The sequence below is a fragment of the Cnephaeus nilssonii genome (assembly GCF_951640355.1).
Source record: "Cnephaeus nilssonii genome assembly, chromosome: 21".
NCBI classification, from domain to species: Eukaryota; Metazoa; Chordata; class Mammalia; order Chiroptera; family Vespertilionidae; genus Cnephaeus; species Cnephaeus nilssonii.
The window spans coordinates 11407280-11427470 of record NC_137092.1 but is presented as its reverse complement, the minus strand read 5'-3'; the positions used below and the strand labels follow the sequence as shown (position 1 = coordinate 11427470).

The window sequence follows — 20191 nt, the reverse complement described above, 5'->3', positions numbered from 1 at the left end:
TACGCATGCGTATGTGTAAGACCGGGGTGGACTCCGCTCCTTACTTGTACAGCAGGACGTCGGCTGCCTGGAGCACTGGGTACGTGAGCAGGCCCACAGTTCCATCGTGCTTCTGCTTGGCACTCTTTGCCTGTAGGTGTGAAAAGAGGAGAGAAAGAAATCTGACATGAACCTAATTATACTGTAAATTAAGAAATCTTTAAAGCAAGCAAAGGGTAATCTAAAGGCGCCTGCAATGACATTACACCTCAGTTCCTTCTAGCAACTCTAGCCATCTTCTGGTGGCTTGTCTTCATGCCCCAGGCTTAGGCAGGAACAAGGTGAATCCACTCCAACACTGCTACTATTTCCCATCCATTTTATTAAAGCAAGGGCATAAGAGTTTTCAAGGTTCCAAATCAGATAATTCCCAATTTCACAGTTAAAGGCAGAAAATGTCATGAAATTAAATGTCTATACATTAACATGAGTTAACATCAAATGCCTATTGTTTATCTGGGGAAACCTCCCCAAAAGTCTCACACTGTGCTGTTAACAAAACTGGACTGTTTCCTTAAAATTACATTTAAGCCTGACTGGTGTTGCTCAGTGGTTGAGTGTCGACCTATGAACCAGGTCACAGTTAGATTCCCAGTCAGGTGATACCTGGGTTGCAGACCCTACCCGGTTTGGCTCAGTGGATAAAGTGTCAGCCTGTGGACTGAAGGGTACCAGGTTCGATTCGGGTCAAGGGCACATGCCCGGGTGGCGGGCTCGATCCCCAGTAGGGGGCATGCAGGAGGCAGCCAATCAGTGATTCTCTCTCATAACTGATGTTTCTATCTTCCTCTCCCTTTCTCTCTAAAATCAATTTTAAAATATTGCATTTAAGGAAACAACTACAAAGAAAATCATGGCATTTAAAAAATAAAATGAAGAGAAATTTTAATCTCCCAATCCTAATTACCTGCATTGATCTTTAGGTGCTACAGCAGTGAGAGTAAAGTGATTCCAATGAGCTGGACAAATTGCATAGACCAGAATATTTCCTTAATGGGGAAGCTGATGGAAACACCAGAGGTGACATCAGAAATATTTAATAACTGGTGAGCAGTGGGTGCCAGCTATAAATTACTAGTGTGTACCCACTGAATATGAGCCCTAGTAATATCAGCTCCTTCCTGCGGTTAAATAGTGCTGATGCGTAACTTGGTTCTCTGAGTGGGGCTACTTATTAGCAGGGAATACTGTGGTGCAGTTCACTGGTAATTGCATATCATTACATGTAAAATGATAAATAGGTATTCTGGTGTGTAGATAAATCTCATTTGATTAGTTAATAATAATCACTCCTCAGAGGTCCTATTATTTCTGAATAAATTGAACAACTAAATGCATGGACTAGCATGATCCCAAGGACCAAGCTCAACAAGGCCCACAACTCGGGCTTCCCCCACCAACGTGCAAACACACCCCTTGAGTCGGGGTCTGAAAGGCAAAAGCTTCTCACTCATAATTCAGTTCTGGTTACTGTTCAACTTAACTGTTGTGGTTATTACCAGGAGTTTCTTGCTTACAGCAACTAATGCGATATAGGCCACTCAAAGAAAATTTGAAAGTTTGAACTTCAGTGTATCTCCTTCTTACAAAGTCCATGATAAACGCCAGTTGGCAATGATCACTGGGTAAAGATAATGAAAGTTTAATTTGGAAATGAGCAAATGGGAAAAGAACTCAGTTGTTTAAAATTGCCGCTGCATTAGATTTATAGTCTTTTAATATTAGAATACTGAATCTTGAAATTACAAAGAAAAGGGAAAGATGTGGAGAGCACTAATATTTATTGAGTGCCTATTATCAACCCCAGATGCCTTACATCTGTATTATCTCATTAATCCTCCAAATAGCCCTGACCTCAGCAGCCCTGAGCCCACCTTTCTAGCCTCTGGTCCCACCCCTCACTGTGCCAATCAAAAGCAAGGTAGGAGCTCTTAGATCCGGCCACAGCACTGGAAACTTTCCTCTTGGTCTTTCACACTTTCTATTTATTTATTTATTTTTTATTTTAGTGAGGAAGGGAGAGGGAGAGAGAGAGAGAAACAGCAATGATGAGAATCATTGATCGGCTGCTTCCTGCACGCCCCCTACTGGAGACTGAGTCTGCAACCAGGACATGTGCCCTGACCAGGAATTGAACTGTGACCTCCTGGTTCATAGGTCGACGCTCAACCACTGAGCCACGCTGGTGGGCTCTTTCACACTTTCTGATTACTTGTTTAATTGGCTTTTCTCGAACAAACTACAAGCCTCATGAAAGGGGCTGTGTCCACCTGCCTTGTTGACTGCTGTGGCTCTAGCATCTAGCGTGGCAGGAGGCTTGCAGGAGCATCACAAATATTTGTTCACGAAGAGATGACCACGGAAGGCAGTAACATGCTCTAGGCCAGTGGTCAGCAAACTCATTAGTCAACAGAGCCAGATGTCAACAGTACAACGATTGAAATTTCTTTTGAGAGCCAAATTTTTTAAACTTAAATTTCTTCTAACGCCACTTCTTCAAAATAGACTCGCCCAGGCCGTGGTATTTTGTGGAAGAGCCACACTCAAGGGACCAAAGAGCCACATGTGGCTTGAGAGCCGCAGTTTGCCAACCACGGCTCTAGGTGAAGGCTGGCACTTGAAATCCATGTTTTCCCCACAAACCAGGAATTGCAGGCTCATGGGAAGGCTTCTTCAGGATATCAACAGGGCATTCACTAGGGATGTGTTATCAGGAGGCCCTTAGACACTATTTTAAAGTTGAGACGTTTCCCATGAAATTAGTATTCAGTTCTTAAAAAGAGGATTTCAGCATTCCATTGAGTGCTAGAGGACTTATAATCAACCGGGAAAAGCCTGGCCTAAAACCAAAGCATTAACAATTTTGTTGGTAACTCTTGTCAGGTAATGATGCAGCAGCATTATCAATATCTTATCTAAGCACCGTCACTTTTGAGCTCTGTCTGCTTATCTCTGCAGCAGTACAGAGGCTGCTGAACCATCTTGCTGGAGAGCAGCTTGATACTGGAATTAGCCTTGACAGAGTCAGGGGCTATCTGCCCGTGGGTTATCCAACGGCAAAAATAAATGGAAGTAAAGTACTATGAATTATCCAATTTACCTTTCTTAGTTGAACTTCTAAGAAAAAGTACAGCCTTAGTTTATCTGTGGGTTTGAACTGCTGCCTGGACTCGACCTGTTTAAATGTTAAATAAAATAGGCTGTCTCTTCCGCCCACAATGGAAACATTCTTGCCTCACTGCCAGGTAATTCCAGTGCCGACGGGATAACTTCAGAGTCCGGTAATCCAGAAATTGTGATTGTTAAGTACAATGTGGTAGCTTCAAGGTCATTACCAAGTCTATCCAAAGGGCCCTGTGATTCAGCCATATACAGATTAAATCAAGTATGTTGGATATTTTGATCCACTTTTTAAGTTGGAAGGAATCTTAGAGAACCCTTTTCATTTCCATTTAATACCCTGAGACACAGAGTTTAAACATAGCTTTTCTAGTCACTAGTGAGTAGCAGACAAGGTAGGCAGTAAACTTGGGATTCCCAGAGGCAACCACAGAAATAAGCAAGCCGGATGGGGTGGGGAGGGGGAGATATAGCTGTAATGGGGACCCTGAACTCCTTTCTGTTTGTTAATCAGATTACTGGCATTTACCTTCCACTGGTGTAAATGTTGTAATCGGGGTAGTCTGACCATGCAGGTAAGGATCCAACTTAATTGTGTGTGTTCAGCCACCTAAAGAAATAACATAGAACATTAACAAAGGTGGTCAATATTTTTTTACATACATGACAAAACTAAACAGACGACAGGTATCACCTTAAATGGCTGAAAATACCCCAAATCAAGGTAATTTTAAAAAAGGACAGGTGAAGGGGACTTGCACAGAATTTTAGGTGAAGGAGAAATCTTCAAAACCAAACAATATGATTGCTAGTATAGTGTTTAAATTCTCTTTACAACATCCCTAGCAACACTGTTTTGAGAGGATTTCATTAAGTCCTGTGATATCTGTTCCATCTTTAAAAAGCCAAGGTTATTAAGAAACACACACACACACACACACACACACACAGGTTCAAATCCAGTTGAAATAAATTCTAAATATATGAAAGCACCCTGGCTGTGGCTCCGTGGGTTGAGCGTCATCCCATGCACCAAAAGGTCACCAGTTCCATTCCCTATCAGGGCACATGCACAGGTTGTGGGCTCGATCCCCAGTAGGGGGCATGCAGGAGGTAGCTGATCAATGTTTCTTGCATCGATGTTTCTCTTTCCCTCTCCCTTCCTGTCTCTAAAATTAATAAAAACATATTTTTTTAAAAAATAAAATAAATATATGAAAGCAGCTATGATACCTTACATGTAAATGGTAGAGAAAGGTACTAGACTTAAAGATTGATCCTTTAGACCTAAAATAAGTTGAAATTTAGGAATCAGTTTATCATCCCAAACTATAATTTCTATTGTCCCTCCTCTTCCTTCTTTTTTTTTTTCTTGTTGTAAAAGAAGAGGTCTAGCGCTGGTCGGGTGGCTCAGTTGGTAGGAGTGTTGTTCCATGCACATAAAGGTTGCAGGTTTGATCTCTGGTTGGGGTGTGTACAGGGGGCAGCCAATCAATGTTTCTCACATCAATGGTTTTCTCTCTCCCTCTCTCTCTAAAAATCAATGAAAGCATGTCCTCAGGTAAGGATTATTTTTTTAAAAAAGAAGAGGTCTAGTCAATAAGAAAATATAACATTTTCCCAATTTGTTTTTGTTGCAACCAAGTTTAATCAAGTAACCAAACCTGGTTACAATTGGGATGATTCTTGGGCCCAGGCCAGGTTCTAACTGATGACCTGGAATGTAAGGCCCATGCATCTTGTTTCTGGACCCCGGGGATTCCGAGCCCTTCATCCATTGTGGCTTTATTTGTGTCCATATGATTTCCTTCAAAAGCAGAGACCGTTGCCAACTCTGAAAAGTGGCCCCAAATGTGTTCTTTGTGGGTTTTGCAAAAGGAACATGAAGGAATGGGGCTGAATCAGCACAGGCCTATTTTACTAGCAAGGAATCGCCATCTGGCGTAAGCTAGTTTCTCATTTTTCCCCTCAAGTCATGGGGAGGGAAGAGTTGTTTTTCACGTATTTGACAAGGAATCGCTTTTCAAGTTTTGCAAGTTGCTGGGCTGAATCTGTCATCTTTCTTCCAAGAGCCATTCAGGCTTCACTGAGGCAGCGATTTTGACAGCACTGTCCCTGCAAATTGCTAACTGCTGCCGCTGCCGTAAACAAACAGCTATCGGACAAACAGTGAGGCTGGATGGAAGCAAGAGGATTCTGGTTGCTTTTAATCATCAAGCAAAACACATTCCCATTAGAAGTAATACAACAAGAGCTGGGTTTTGGCATGAAGTTGGAGAGGATTTCTGTTTCTTCTTTACTGAATTGGGGAAAGAAATGACAACACAGAAAATAACAATGGGCGTGTGGACAGAGACAAGATGACCCCTCTCCTTCAATCCGGGCTCATGTGCTCAGCTTGAGCGATACGCAAAAAGCTAGCACCAGGTCTCCATGAAGTCAAGTATTTCCCTTGGAGTAGCTTTTTATGTGGACATAGGGAATGTGACTTTCATATTCTGCAGAGATCTTCCTGGTGTTTCCAAATAAGGGGACAGAAAAAGTAATCCAAATTATTCTTAGACATAAAAATGTAGGTAAAAAGTCAAAGAATTAATTTTCAAAATTTATTATTACTAATTAAATAAGAAGGGTCGTACTCTTCAGGACTTGGTTCTTTTAATTTACTCATATCCAAGGCAACTGCTTGGAAAGGTTTAGATTTGTATCTGGAGAAAAGTGAAAATGGTATTTAAATATAGTCTGTTTTGAGTTATGTTGTGAAACCACAAAATAATAATGTGATCTGTTTTAGCCACAGAAAAACAAAAGCCTGGACCCATAAGGTGGCCATCCACCAACAAGCCAGGACTGACTGAAGTTCTGACCCCCTAATCGTAACAGTAAAGACGCATGCGTTCGTCAGTTACAGCAGTTCTGCCTATCTTGTTTGCTGCTGTAGAACAAGAGCCTGACACAATGTAGGTGCTCAATAAATACTTGAACGTAAAGGCTGTAGAAAGAATGGTGAGGATCAAAAAGAATCCATCAGAGTTAACAATAGACTTGGTAACAAAAGCAGTTGCAAGGGAGTGACTGGATGGAAGCTAAAATACAGAAAGGTCGGTTGAAGTGTGAGTAGGTGGCAGGATCGGAAGGCAGATGTACAAGGAGTGTGGCTGAGTGGTTAAGAGCTCTCTCTTTGGAGTGAGGCTGCCAGGATCATAAAGGAAGTTCTGCCACTTATTAGCTGGGGACCCTGTGTAAGTGGCTTAACCGCTCTGTACCTCAGTTTTGTCATTTAGAAAAGGAGGTTAATGATAATATCTACCTGACAGGGCTTAGAACAGTATCTAGCACAAAGTAAGCATTCAATAAATGGTAGTTCTTATTATGGATACTTTATAGGAAGACTTTTGTTTTAACTTTTTATTTTGAGACTAGAGGCCCGGTGCACGAAATTCGTGCACGGAGGGGGGTTGTCCCTCAGCCCAGCCTGTACCCTCGCCAATATGGGATCCCTAGAGGGATGTCCGACTGCCCGTTTAGGCCCGATCCCGGTGGAATCGGGTCTAAACGGGCAGTCGGACATCCCTCTCACAATCCAGGACTGCTGGCTCCCAACTGCTTGCCTGCCTGCCTTCCTGATTGCCCCTAACTGCATCTGCCTGCCAGCCTGATCACCCCCTAACCACTCTGCTGCCAGCCTGTTTGCCCCCAACTTCCCTCCTCTGCTGGCCTGGTCACCCCTAACTGCCCTCTCCTGCAGGGTTGATCACCTTCAACTTCCCTCCCTTGCAGGCCTGGTCCTTCTCAACTGCCCTCCCTTGCAGGCCGGGTGCCTCCCAACTGCCCTCTCCTGCTGGCCATATTGTGGTGGCCATCTTGTGTCCACATGGGGGCAGGATCTTTGACCACATGGGGGCAGCTATATTGTGTGTTGGAGTGATGGTCAATCTGCATATTACTTTTATTAGATAGGAAAGAGGCCTGGTACAGGGGTGGGGGCCAGCTGGTTTGCCCTGAAGGGTGTCCCGGATCAGGTGGGGGTTCCCTTGGGGCGTGGGGCGGCCTGAGCGAGGGGCCTGTGGTGGTTTGCAGGCCAGCACACCCCCTGGCAACCCAAGCGGAGGCCCTGGTATCTGGAATTTATTTTCCTTCTACAACTGAAACTTTGTAGCCTGGAGCGGAGCCAAGCCTGGGGCTCCCTCCACAGCGGCATCGCAGCGGCAGCCATTTCTGTTGGGGTTATAATTGAAACTTTGTTGCCTTAAGCCGGTGGGCCCGGCCAGGGTGTGCGGAAAGCTTTGCTTCCCCTGTTGCCGGCGGCAACCCTGGCCTGCTCTCTTAAGCTCCATTCTGCCACCATTTGTTTGAATTTGTTTACCTTCTATAATTGAAACTTCGTAGCTTGAGTGGAGGCTTAGGCCTGGCAAGGGCAGGCGGAAAGCTTGGCTTCCTCTGTTACCTAGGAAACCTTGCTCTCTGTGGCTGTAGCCATCTTGGTTTGGGTTAATTTGCATGCTCGCTCTGATTGGGTGGTGGGCGTGGCTTTGGGCCGTGGCTTGTGGGTGTGTCAGAGGTATGGTCAATTTGCATATTTGTCTATTATTAGGTAGGATGATTCACATATAGTTGTAAGAAGTAATACAGAGAGATCCAGTATACCCTTCACCCAGTTTCCCCAATGGCAACATCTTGCGTAACTATAGTACACTATCACAACCAGGAAAATGAATTTGACATAATCCATCCACCCTATTTAGATTTCACCAGTTTTACACGCACTCATTGTGTGGGTATATTTAGTTCTATGCAATTTTACCACATGTCTTTCTTTTAAGAAATGTTTTTATTGATTTTATAGAGAGAGGAAAGGAGAGGAAGAGAGAGAAACATTGATGAGAGAGAATCATTGATCGGCTGCTTCCTGCACACCTCCTACTGGGGATCAAGCCCTTAACCCAGGCATGTGCCATGACTGAGAATCAAATTGGCGACCTCTCGGTGCATAGGACAACGGTCAAACAACTGAGCTACACTGGCCAGGCTGAAACATTTTTTAAAGGAAGGACAAAGATGGAAATAACCAGTAGGGTTTAGAGAATAAAATTTTGTTTTATTTTTTTAACTAAGGACAGACCTACTTTTCAGAACATCTTCCACAGAAAAAGGGGGGTGGGAAATAAATATAAGATGAGGTTATATCTTGTGGGATAGAATCAGAGAGCAAAAAGTTAGAGGACTTCACATCTAATGGGCTCTATTATCTCTGAAAATAGAAGACAGGGTGATTAGAAACAAATGGGATAAGGAATATACTCAACGGAATTGCTGGGTTTGATAGGAAAGAACAAAAGATCTTTTGGAATAGAGTTATATAAGGCTTGATGTTTGGGGGATGTTTTTGTGAATTAAAAAGGGCAATCATTTGTAAAATACATTCTTTGGGAAACATTGGTATTCTTCAAGATAGACTAAAGTGTTCTGCCTAAATGATAGGTCTTTAAAATGTTTTGCAGAAAAATTAATTCAGCTGCATCTTTAATTTTCTTTGGCCAATAAAGATTTTTTTAACAGGATCCAAAAAAGTACTAATCACAAAGCAAAAATCTGGATAAATTAAATCACATTAAAATTGACAACTTTTCTTTATCCAACACCACCATTTAAAGAGGGAAAAAGGCAAGTTACAGAGTAGGAGGTGATAATATGCAAGCCTATATAGAACATATTGGTATACAGAATACGTAAAAAACTCCTACAAATTCATAAAAGAAAAGCAGAATACCCTATGAAAATTGGCCAAATGCATTACATGCAAATTAAAGTGGTATCACTGTGATAGCACTACACACACATCAGAATGATTAGAGTGAAAAGGCTGAATAACACCAAGTATGGCAAGATTATTAAGTAAGTAGAACTCTTATACACTGCTGTGGGATGTAAACTGGTAGTACATCAACTTTAAAAATTGTATCCACTAACACTCAACATTTATATAACATATGAGCAAGGCAGTCCACTTCTAGGTATATATCTAACAGGAACGTTCTCAAAAATAAAATGTGACAGCCCCAACTGTAAGCAATCCAAATGTCCACCTATGTAGAATGGATAACTTGTGGTATATTCAGACAATGGAATGTTACAGCAATGAGAATGAACAATTGCATTCAACAACACAAGTTAATCTCAGAAACACAATGTTGAGTGAAAGAAGCCATACACCATACAGTATGTGCTAAATAATTCAAATGATATTAATTTCAAAAATATGTTATCTTGGGAGAGGGATAGTTAGCGACTAGAAATGGGCAGGAAGAGCATTCTGGGTGTAAGTTGCATGGGTGTGTTCAGTTTGTGACAACAGGAAAGAGGCTAGTAAATCCAACTACATTGGGCCTTGAATAAAATAAATGAAAACCTTGTTGTTGTTTAAAACAAGGTGGAGGAACTTCTGGAATAGCCGAGTAACCCCTGAAAATCTGCTCCTTCACAAAAGCAATGAGAACACTAGCAAAAATTGTCAAAGTCAACTTTTTCTAACTCTGGAAATTAACCCACGGTGGCAATAATCTGAAGAGTATTTCTTTAACAAAAATATCTGCATCTCAGTAAAATCAGAGAGCTTTGTGGCATTTTAACTCACCCTATTCCCATCCGCCTCTCTCCAGGTCGGTGGTAGCCATGGAAACTGCAGCCTAGCTGTCACGGGAAGGGGATGACTGGGTTTGGAGTGCCTCATAAAGGCTCATCTCCAGATAACTGTCACTACTGGACCTGTCTGACAGCTCCTTGGAAAAGCCCCATGTGCAGGGTTTGCTGTTATTTCACCTGACTTAGAGCTCACTCTGTTGGAAAAACCCTATCCCTACGACGTTTTTCAGAAATAATCAGCAGCAAAGACTTAATATTGCAGCTGCCTGAGGTGCTAATACCAGCAGGGGAAAACAAGAGGCTGGTCAAGCAACTTAAAGAGAAAAGCTGCAAAATGATATGCCCTTTGAAAAGACCTGACATATTCCTGGACATCTAGAAGGCCACATGCATGTGCAGGGCTATGCACATGTCCAGCAAAGACCTGAGAAACCCCTACTTGCTCACCTCTGCCTCACTTTAAGGTCCCGTGTAAGCCCCTCAGCCAAGGATTGAAAGTATAGGATCAAGACATTTGGAAATTTCTGTTCAATCAGTACTTAAGCACAAGCTATCCCAGCAGAGACTATGGTGGCCAAACATGCCAATGAAAACAGACTATAGAACGACTGCGAAAAAATCACTAAACAAACCATAAAAATAAGCCATAGGTGTGGGGTGATTCACTAGTGAATTCTAAGAGTTAAAAAATTAGTACCAATTCTTCACTAATCTCTTCCAGAAAATGAAAAAGGAGGGCACACTTCCTACTCATTCTAAGAGGCCAGTATTACCTTGATACCAAAGCAGGCAACGACATCACAACAAAAGAAAACCGTAGATCAATGCCTCTTGGGAGTATAGATGCAAAAATCCTCACCAAAATACTAACCGATGAATCCAGCAACATATATAAAAAATGATACAATCTGAGCAAGTAGGATTTATTCCACAAATGCATGCTTGGTTTAATATCCAAAAAATCAATCAGCCGAAACCGGTTTGGCTCAGTGGATAGAGCGTCAGCCTGCGGACTCAAGGGTCCCAGGTTCGATTCCGGTCAAGGGCATGTACCTTGGTTGCAGGAACATCCCCAGTAGAGGGTGTGCAAGAGGCAGCTGATCGATGTTTCTCTCTCATCGATGTTTCTAACTCTCTATCCCTCTCTCTTCCTCTCTGTAAAAAATGAATAAAATATATTTTTTAAAAAAATCAATCAATAATACCACAATAACCTGGACAAAGTAGTACTAGTATAAGGCTAGAATACATAGATCAATGGAATATAATGTAAAGTCCAGAAATAAATCTACACATCTATGGTCAACTGGTTTTCAACAAGGGTGCCAAGACAATTCAGTGGCGGAAAGATGCCAGAGTTGCCAGTGTGTTGTTTGGTGAGACTCCCCTTCTTAAACCCATTCCAACCAGGTTTTCACCTCTACCACTCCATGACCACTTGTCACTGTCGGCAATGGAGATGGTATCAAGCTGTCATCGACTTGACATATTTAGCAGCATTTGACACAACTGATGACTTCTTCCACCATGACTCATTTTCTTGACTTGGCTCCCAGACACTGCATTCCTGGTTCTTCTCCCTATCTCATTATCCCAATAGTTTCTCTTCTCAGTCTCTTTGTGTGGTTCCCACTCATCTCCCTGACCTCTTATGATTGCAGGCACCCAGGTTTTAGTCCTTGTTTCTTTACTCCAATTCTTTTTGGCACTCACTCTGCAGTTTCATCTCATCTCATGGCTGCAAATGCAAGCTGTATAACTGATGACTTCTAAATTCATAACTCCAGCCAGACCTCTTCACTGAACTCCAGACTCATACATCCAACTATCTATTCAGTATCTTTCTGTGGCTATCTAATGGCATCTCCAACTCAACACTTCCAAAACCAAACTCCTGATCGTCCATCCCAAACCTGCCCTATCCACAGCTGTCATCTTTGTTGGTGGCAACTTCATCTTTGCAGTTACTTTGGTAAAAACTCCTCTTTTTCTCTCATACTCTATATCTAACCCACCTGCCAACCTTGTTGCGTCTACCTTCAAAATATCTTCAGAATCTTACCAGTTTTTACCACTGCTGCTGATACCCCTCTGGTCTAAAGTATCATCAAATCTCAGCTAGATTCCTTCCTAACTGGTCTCTCTGCTTCCACACTAGCTCCCGAACTGTCTATTCTTAACATAGCAGCCTAATTGACCCCTTAAAACATACATCATGTCACTTCTCTGCTCAAAATTCTGCACGGGAATGTCTAAATAAAATATATTATATTTATATAATGGCATATTATACAACAAATAGAGGAAATGAGCTAGATTTATGTATATAAACAAATATCACAAAAACATAGTGCTGTGTGAAAAAAGAAAATTTCAAAATGGTACTACAATGTGACACCCACTTATGTAATTAGAAAAACACACACATCAACATATTATATATTATTTATAGAACTGTACACCAAAAAAGGTATGAAAAACTGGCTAAATTGATACACATCAAATCTAAGATTTTGGTTGCCTTGGGATAGAGAAAAGGGATGCAGAGAAGAGGGGCAGAGGGAATAGGCAAGGAAAAGAATTACAGGGGCTCTCAACCTTGTAATTATCTACAATAATAAAAACTTAATATGCTAATTAGACTGGATAGCCGAACGACCTTCGGAATGAAGCCAGGGCTGCAAGAGCCAAGGCAAGCCACTGAGGCTGCAAGGGCCAAGCCCCTTGCACGAATTTTGTGCATCGGGCCTCTAGTATTTTAATATAAGGAAGTCAAGCAAATATAACAAAATGTTAACAATATTCATCCTTGGTATTGGGAACATGAATGTTTGTTATACTATTTAATGCATTTTAAAATTTTTTCCAAAATATTCAATTAACAAAAAGCATACAGAATAGCATGATTTCAAAAGATATAGTTGCTAGGTTTCAAACCCATTTAAGCAATTAATTGGTTCAGTTAATACTGGATCAAATGTCTAAGATAATCTCAGTGTCCCTTGGAATTTTACTATTTCCCATAAATGTTATCTTCCCAGGAATCAGGTCCTGTTTTGGTTAGGACACCTGGAAAACCGTTCGGACTCACAAATTCCAATTACCATTTCCTCTCGGAAACTAGTAATTTCATGCTAAGTTATTTTTATTAAACTCTTATCATGCCCATGACAAATCCCCTTAACAGGAACCTTGTTTGGGGATCTGATTTTAATTAAAAGAGCTCTGTTATCAATGATAAACTCTCATTCACTCCCTTCAACTAGTCTGCCTCCCGTCAGTATTTATGTTTACCAATGAACATCCCTCAGTACACATATGGATTTTTCTATATTTTTTCTTAGTCCTATACTTCCAAAGCTGACTAAACAACTTCTATCAGTCTGCTCCTGACTTAAAAGCCATGTCCATCTAAATTCCATTGCTTGTTGTGTATATGTGTGTACTTGTATATTTTTTATCTATAGCATTAGACTATGCCGGGTAACAACCCCAAATATAAGTGGCTTACCACAATGGTTTCTTTCTCATTCATATTACATACTGGTAGTTACAGGCTGGTATAATTCTGCTTTATACACCGTCTCATTCCAGGACCCAGACTGAAGAAGTACCCCCATCTAGAACATGCTATTCTCAAGTTAGAAGGAAAAAGAGCAAGAGAGTTAGAATAAACAAAGAACTCCTATGACTCAAAACAAAAAAAACAAACAACCTGATTAAAAAATGGGCAACGGACTTGAACAGACACTACTCCAATGAAGCAATAGAAATGGCCAACAAGCAAAGAAAAGATGCTCAACATCAGTAATCACTGGGAAAGTGCAAATAAAAACTATATTTTTCTGAGTATTCAAAACAAACAAACTCTTTTAAAAATAATTTTATTATTGAGTAGAAAGAGAGGCACTGTTATTAATTTGACACACGCCCCCCACTCCATCTTCCAATTCCACTCCACCCATAAATAAATCAAGGAGCCTGGGTGGTGGGCAGTATGTGTGTAGTAGGGTAGGATGAGAGGAAGTTGTCATCTGCTAGGTATCATACATCATATTATTTAAATATCCCATTACAGACATAAAAAGGGGGCTCAGAGAGCTTGAGTAATTTGCCTAGTGTGTCACAGTGAGGTTCAGGCTTGTGGCCCAGAATGGAGGAGGTGCAAACACTACAACTTGCTCATCAAGTCACAAAGGAGCATAGATAGGGGGTGGGGAGTGGGAGTGGTACTACCTGCAAACTTCCTAGAGAAGGAAATAACATGAGGCATTTGGTTATTCTTATTTATGCCATGGGCCGTTTAGATCCTTTGCCGCTCCCTGGAAACTTGGGGGATGATGCCCGTTTTACAAATAGATCCCTCAAGTCCATCCATCTGTCAGATGTTTGTTTGCTTCTTTTCAGTTATGAGTTGAACATGCACCTGTTATTGGTGGTCTAACCACTTGAGAGGTCAAATCTGTCCTCAGATATGCTTCCACTATTACTAGGACCAGTGAAAACACAAGAGATTCTCTGTTCACGGTTAGGCCATAATGTTACACCTCTCAAATAAAAGGCCATGGGTCAGGCATAACTTTTGTTTGTATTCAGCAAGCCAAGATTCATGTAGTCAGTTCCACGGGCCTTCATTCAGAAACTGATTCCCCCGTAGTTCCCTTTCCTTTATTATTATTGATTTTCATTTCCTGGGAAACACAACATGACTCTAATTAACGAATGAGGCCACATTCCAAAGCCGCAGATTCCATTCTCCTCCCTCGACTCTTCCCTGGACTGTCTGGACCCTATTGTAACATGATGTCCTGTCCTTTGCTCCTGGCCTTGCAGGAAGGCATGCCGCAAGCTGCGGTCTCCAGCTTTTATTTTCCATCTGCAGGGTGATTCCCTGCAAGGAGAGTAACAGCTGAAGATGTGGAGACACACACCTCACAGACAGCTGTGGGAATCAGATTGGATCTGCACTCAAGCATGCTGGAAATAAAAGACCATTGACTTTGGCATTGGGATGAAAACCTCTGCCAAACACACATAGACAGTCTCTCTCTCTCTCTCTCTCTCTCTCTCTCTCTCTCTCTCTCTCTCTCACACACACACACACACACACACACACACACACACCTTTCAGAGAGACTGTACAGTTCCCCACATATGGCAAACATATTTTAGGGGAAGCACCATGACTAGAGGCCAGTGGGAGAGAAAGAAAAGGAAAATAATGAGAAAAATCTTCAATAAGCCTAAATTGTTCCAGTCAGACCGCTGAGAAAGAATGCAAAGGATTGGAGATGAAAATTATTGGTAAAATCAGCATTATAACCTAGCTAAATTCTTTCCTACTTCAAATGTTACTAGAACTTACTCTGAAGACAACAGTAGCACCTGGGGAACTAGCCTTTCTGTTTAGCTGGAAGCACTTTGCCTAACACAACAGAGACATGTGAAAAGAGTCCATTATCTAAAACAAAAATGTTTTCCTCTAATTCACAATTTCAAATATTCTTCATTTTACTTGTAAATAATTACATGTGTGGGGGGGGGGGCAGGGGGAGAGGAATACATGTATAACTAATTTTTTTCTAAATTTAAATTCTTTATTGTTTAAGGTATTACATTAGTCTCCTTTTCCCCCCATTGACCTCACCCCAGCCCCTCCTACCCGCCCCACCCCAGCACATGCCCTCACCCCTCTGCTGTCTGTGTCCATTGGTTTTGCTCATATGCATACATACAGGTCCTTTGGTGATCTTTTACCACCTTACCCCCTGCCTTCCCTCGTAGATTGGACAGTCTGTTTGATGCTTCTATGTCTCTAGTTCTATTTTTGTTCATCAGGTATAACTAATTTTAAATGGCAGTGGCTCCCAACACTTTTAAGTACAATTGTACTCTAAATTTCTATTTTCTCTGTGACATATTTAATGATCAATTAAATGCACTATGAAATTCCCAACATAAAGGAACTAACAAAATCCTTGTTAGAATGTAAACAACTGGTCTCTAAGTTATGTTTTATAAGAATTGATTTATCAAATTTTCTAAAAATAAAACCAGAGAAAAGACTCCAGTTTCTGCTCTCCGGAGTTATTGGTGAAAGTTAATCAGATCGCCTGAAGGAACACAAAAAATCTGATGACTGAAAGTGGTGGAGTGGAAGAAACACTGGCCTGGTGTTCTTGGGGCCTCATTCTAAGGGCTCTCCTTAAACTGAGTTTAGAGTTTCACCCCGAGGCTGGAAGGGAGGTGCCAATGCATTTTAAGTAGAAAGATGACCATGTGACAGTATGGGAAATGGACTATCCATTTCTGAGACTGACACCGGAGTAAAAGGGTAATTAATTGTCCAGGCAAGAAATAACGACGGCCTTGAGGTCAGTCTGGCTCTCCACTGCCCGTGTGCCACAGCTCCTGAGGCAAAGGGCTGGTGGAGGCAGAATAATGTTCTCTCCCATGAGTGTATCTTCCAGAAGTGGTACCTTGGGGAGAACAAAAGTCCTGGAATTGCCACCTACTAGCTGTATGGCCTCAGGTAGCTAATTAAGAAGATATATTTGTTAAGCATTTTACTAAGTATGAGGAACCTCTCAGAGATGGATTTAAGTGTATTTTCTAATTTATTTACTCTTTTCATACTTTAATTTATTCATCTGTGAAAGAACAGTAATGCCTGACTTATATGCTATTTTGCGGATGAAAAGAGAGATCATATACATGAAAAGGCTTCATAAATCTTAAAAAGGTTAGCTATCTAATAAAGATTACTTTCAATATTTTTTCCTAGATCTAAAAATGCTATGAGTATTTTCTTTCCAATCCCCAACTATTGGAGACTGCATAGGTTGATGAAAATAGTTATTAATTGTTGATTTGTATATTGCAAGACATGAAATATGAACAACTATTAACGCCGGCGGTCTTGATCTGGCATCTAGAAGGGTTCAGGAAACCTGGAGAAGAGACTGTGCGTAAATTAATAGAGTCCAGAGACGAAACATAATTTTGAAAGGCATTTGGCGGGGGCAGAGGAGCTTGGCTGAAGAAACCAAGTTCTCCTTGTCTCAGGACCCCTTGCTTTTTATTAACACAATTTGTCCTAAGGCAAGGTGGAGATATACACATCAAAGGGTAGGGTTAGGTACAGAATCCTTTGTCAGATTGGGGCATTGCTTTCAGCTGTTCAGGTGTTTGGCCAACAGGAGGCAATAACATGTAGATTGAGATGCCCTGAGCTGTCTGGCAATAAGCAATCATCCTTTTCAGGCTTGGGGAAATGCCTTTAGCCATTCCCAGCAGGTGATAACATATGTGACTCAGCCCTTGTTGAGTCCCCAAGTTCCATCAACCTTTCGATGAAACTCTTGCAATTATGACATGCTGGAATTGGCTTCCGGCAAACTATGATGATGTTTTCACCTTCCAGAACACTGCAAACACGAGGTCAGGTGTTTAAAATAATAGCTGCTAAAGGGAGACTAGCTTATTTGATTATACTTCTGCATGAGAATGGCTATCAGAAGCAAAAGCCTTCAGTTTCAGGATAAACCATCAGGAGTAACTTGTCATCCTCCCCCGTGAATAAATAAAACTTTATGGTCATTCTAAAGGACTGATGTCTAGGCACTCCTTCCTAGGCACTCTATGGGCACTAGGCAAGCACAGTTTCTATTCACACTATTAAAATGGTGATGAGCTACTAAGTGGGATGGTGGTTTATGGCCACCAAACATATCATTCCTTGGCTGGGGCTTTGCCATAAGGTGAAAGCAGATATGTAATGAGGACACGATCCATTTAACATTTTCATATTTTTTGCTAGGGAATCTCTTAAGGACCCTGTCTCTAGGCCAGGCTATCTGCCTGTCCCAGAGTAAACGGATTCATCCGCAGTGAAGATATGAGTCAATATTTTGGCTCTGTTCTGAAGCCTTTCTTGGCTTGGACTCAAGTCACTGGACATTGCCTTCCAAATTTCCCAGCTACTTCTCTCAAGTCTTTTCAAAAGCTATTATACAAAGAACGACCAATGGGACTTCTAAATGCAATGCCCAATAAAGCAACATTGGAGTTACATAAGCCACTGGTCACTAAATTCTATCCTTGATCCCCAGGAGATTAGGCAACAGTATGAAGTCATCAGTTTGAATGCAACCCAGTACAGAAAACAACTCCAGGGTCAGAAGTACTAATAAGACGCAACTTTTGGTATATGAAGCACTTTACACTTACCATGTATAGTAGGGGGAAAGTTGAAAAAATACTACTGCTTTATAGTGATACTTAATGATATGAATACAAGGAAAACATTTAAATGAAACAATCACATTGGATGAAATCACCCCTAACCAATTTTTTAAAAACTGGAGCTAGGTAAACCCATTCAAAAACTTCCTCAAAGAATCTGAAAATAAAAGTGTTCTGGGTTCCCATCTGAGAAGCTGACCTGAGATTGCTGGAAAAGGATGCTCTTCTCTGGGTTTATGCCACAGGCAAGGAGAGCCGCAGTCATGTCCAAGATGCTCTGGCGCAGGTCCGCTGGGTCTTGGGGGACAGTGATGGAGTGCAGGTCAACGATGCTGTACAGCACGGAGCCGGGCTCGTTCTGCAAGCTCACCCAGCTCTCAATGGCTCCCAGGTAATTGCCCAGGTGAGGGGTTCCTGTGGGCTGAATGCCGGAGAATACTCGCCTCACGGCATCTTTCTGGAACAGAGGAAAACAGACATATTTGCTTCTGGGGTAAAATACACGAATCTTATGTCCAGATTACCATAGCTATAATGGCTAGGCTTTATTTTTTTAAACTTCAATCTGACAGTCATTATTCTTATGCGTTTGTTTTGTGCCTACTCTGTGCAAAGCACAGCGTTAGGTGCTATTAGGGACAGAAAATAATATTTAAAATGTGGGGTGTGCCCAGCAGGCGTAGCTCAGTGGTGGAGCATCGAACTATGAATCAGGATGTCATGGTTCGATTCCTGTCAGGGCGCATGTCCAGGTTTCAGCTCGATCCCCAGTGTGGGGCGTGCTAGAGGCAGCTGATCAGTGATTCTCTCTCATCATTGATGTTTCTATCTCTTGGTCCCTCTCCCTTGCTCTCTGAAATCAATAAAAAATATATTTTAAAATAATAAATAAAACATGGGTTTTTTTGGACTCAAAAACTTACAAAGACGCATATACGAAACGGTTTGCATTCCCCAAGAGAATGCAATCTAATTGGAGAGAGAGGATATGTTTATGAAAAGATAAGAGTTCCATGTGGCGACATGACCTTGATCAGTTTGGAAAGATAAATAGTGGGGTACAGGCGGGAGTTCACAAAAAGAAAAGGTGACTGTGGATCCAGTGAGAAAGACTTCAGACATAGAATCAAATTTCATTGGAAAGTAAAGGGACTTCATGGGTTTTTCATGCAATTTCATTCATTTTGAATAAAGGCAATGAAGGCCATAGATTAGGGGTAAAGGCTACTATTTACTTAATTCAGTTTTCTCTAACAATAATTGCCGATGTAATATCAGCAATATTATATAATTAAGTGTATATATTAAATGTAGTTAGTTATATAATTAATATAATTAAGTGTGCAGGATCTTGGGCTAGAAATTTGGAAACCTACACTCTATTTCTAATATTACCTCTTGATAAAGTTACTTAACTTTTTCTTACTTCAGCTTCTTTTTCCTTTGATAAATCATACTTGGTTTTTTATTTCTTCAAAAGAAGTTACCCATCGTTGGCCCTTTACACTTATTACTCAAGATGATTTTAGAATCATCTTGTCAAATTCCAAGAGAAAAGAAAATTGTTGGGGTTTTTTATCAAATTTCATGGAGTCTATAGATTGCTTTGAGGAGAACCAACATCTTCATACAGTGGGTCCTCCAATACAGGAAACACTTAGTATATGAGTGTCTAAGGTAAAAACTGTGGCTGTAGTTGATAACATTGTGTCGTGTAATTGCAATTTGCTAAGAGACCAGAAGTTAAATGTTCTCACTAAAACAACAACAAAAACAAACCCACAAAAACAAAAAACAAACAAATAACATGAATATGTGAGATGATGGATATGTTATTCACTACATGGGGGAAATCCTTCCACAATTATATCATATTATCTCCATGCTCACTTTAAATATCTTATAACTTTATCAACTATATCTCAACAGAGCTGAACTTTTAAAAAAGTAACATTAAAAAGTCCTTATCTTTATACCTGATACTAGCTCCTAAGAGAGAGATGTGAATGCCAAGGCTATTTTATATTTGTCTTTCCCGTCCCCAGGAATTCCAAACACTCCAAATACGGTCTGTTTTCCCCATAGCTGCTCACTTTTCTCTCTGCTCCTGAGATGATAGCTCTAAAAGTAGAATGCCATGTCATAG

At 41.1% G+C, this 20191-nt stretch overlaps 1 protein-coding gene across 1 annotated transcript in view; it reads right to left on the bottom strand.

Annotated features, from left to right (window-relative positions):
• WARS2 (tryptophanyl tRNA synthetase 2, mitochondrial) overlaps nucleotides 1–20191 on the bottom strand; it is a 66378-nt gene that overhangs the window by 16670 nt on the left and 29517 nt on the right. Inside the window, exons 2-4 of the mRNA XM_079761905.1 lie at nucleotides 18245–18502; nucleotides 3689–3769; nucleotides 45–130 (exon numbers count right to left, since the gene is read on the bottom strand). Coding sequence (XP_079618031.1) covers nucleotides 45–130; nucleotides 3689–3769; nucleotides 18245–18502 — 425 coding nt within the window. The remainder of the gene's footprint in view (nucleotides 1–44; nucleotides 131–3688; nucleotides 3770–18244; nucleotides 18503–20191) is intronic.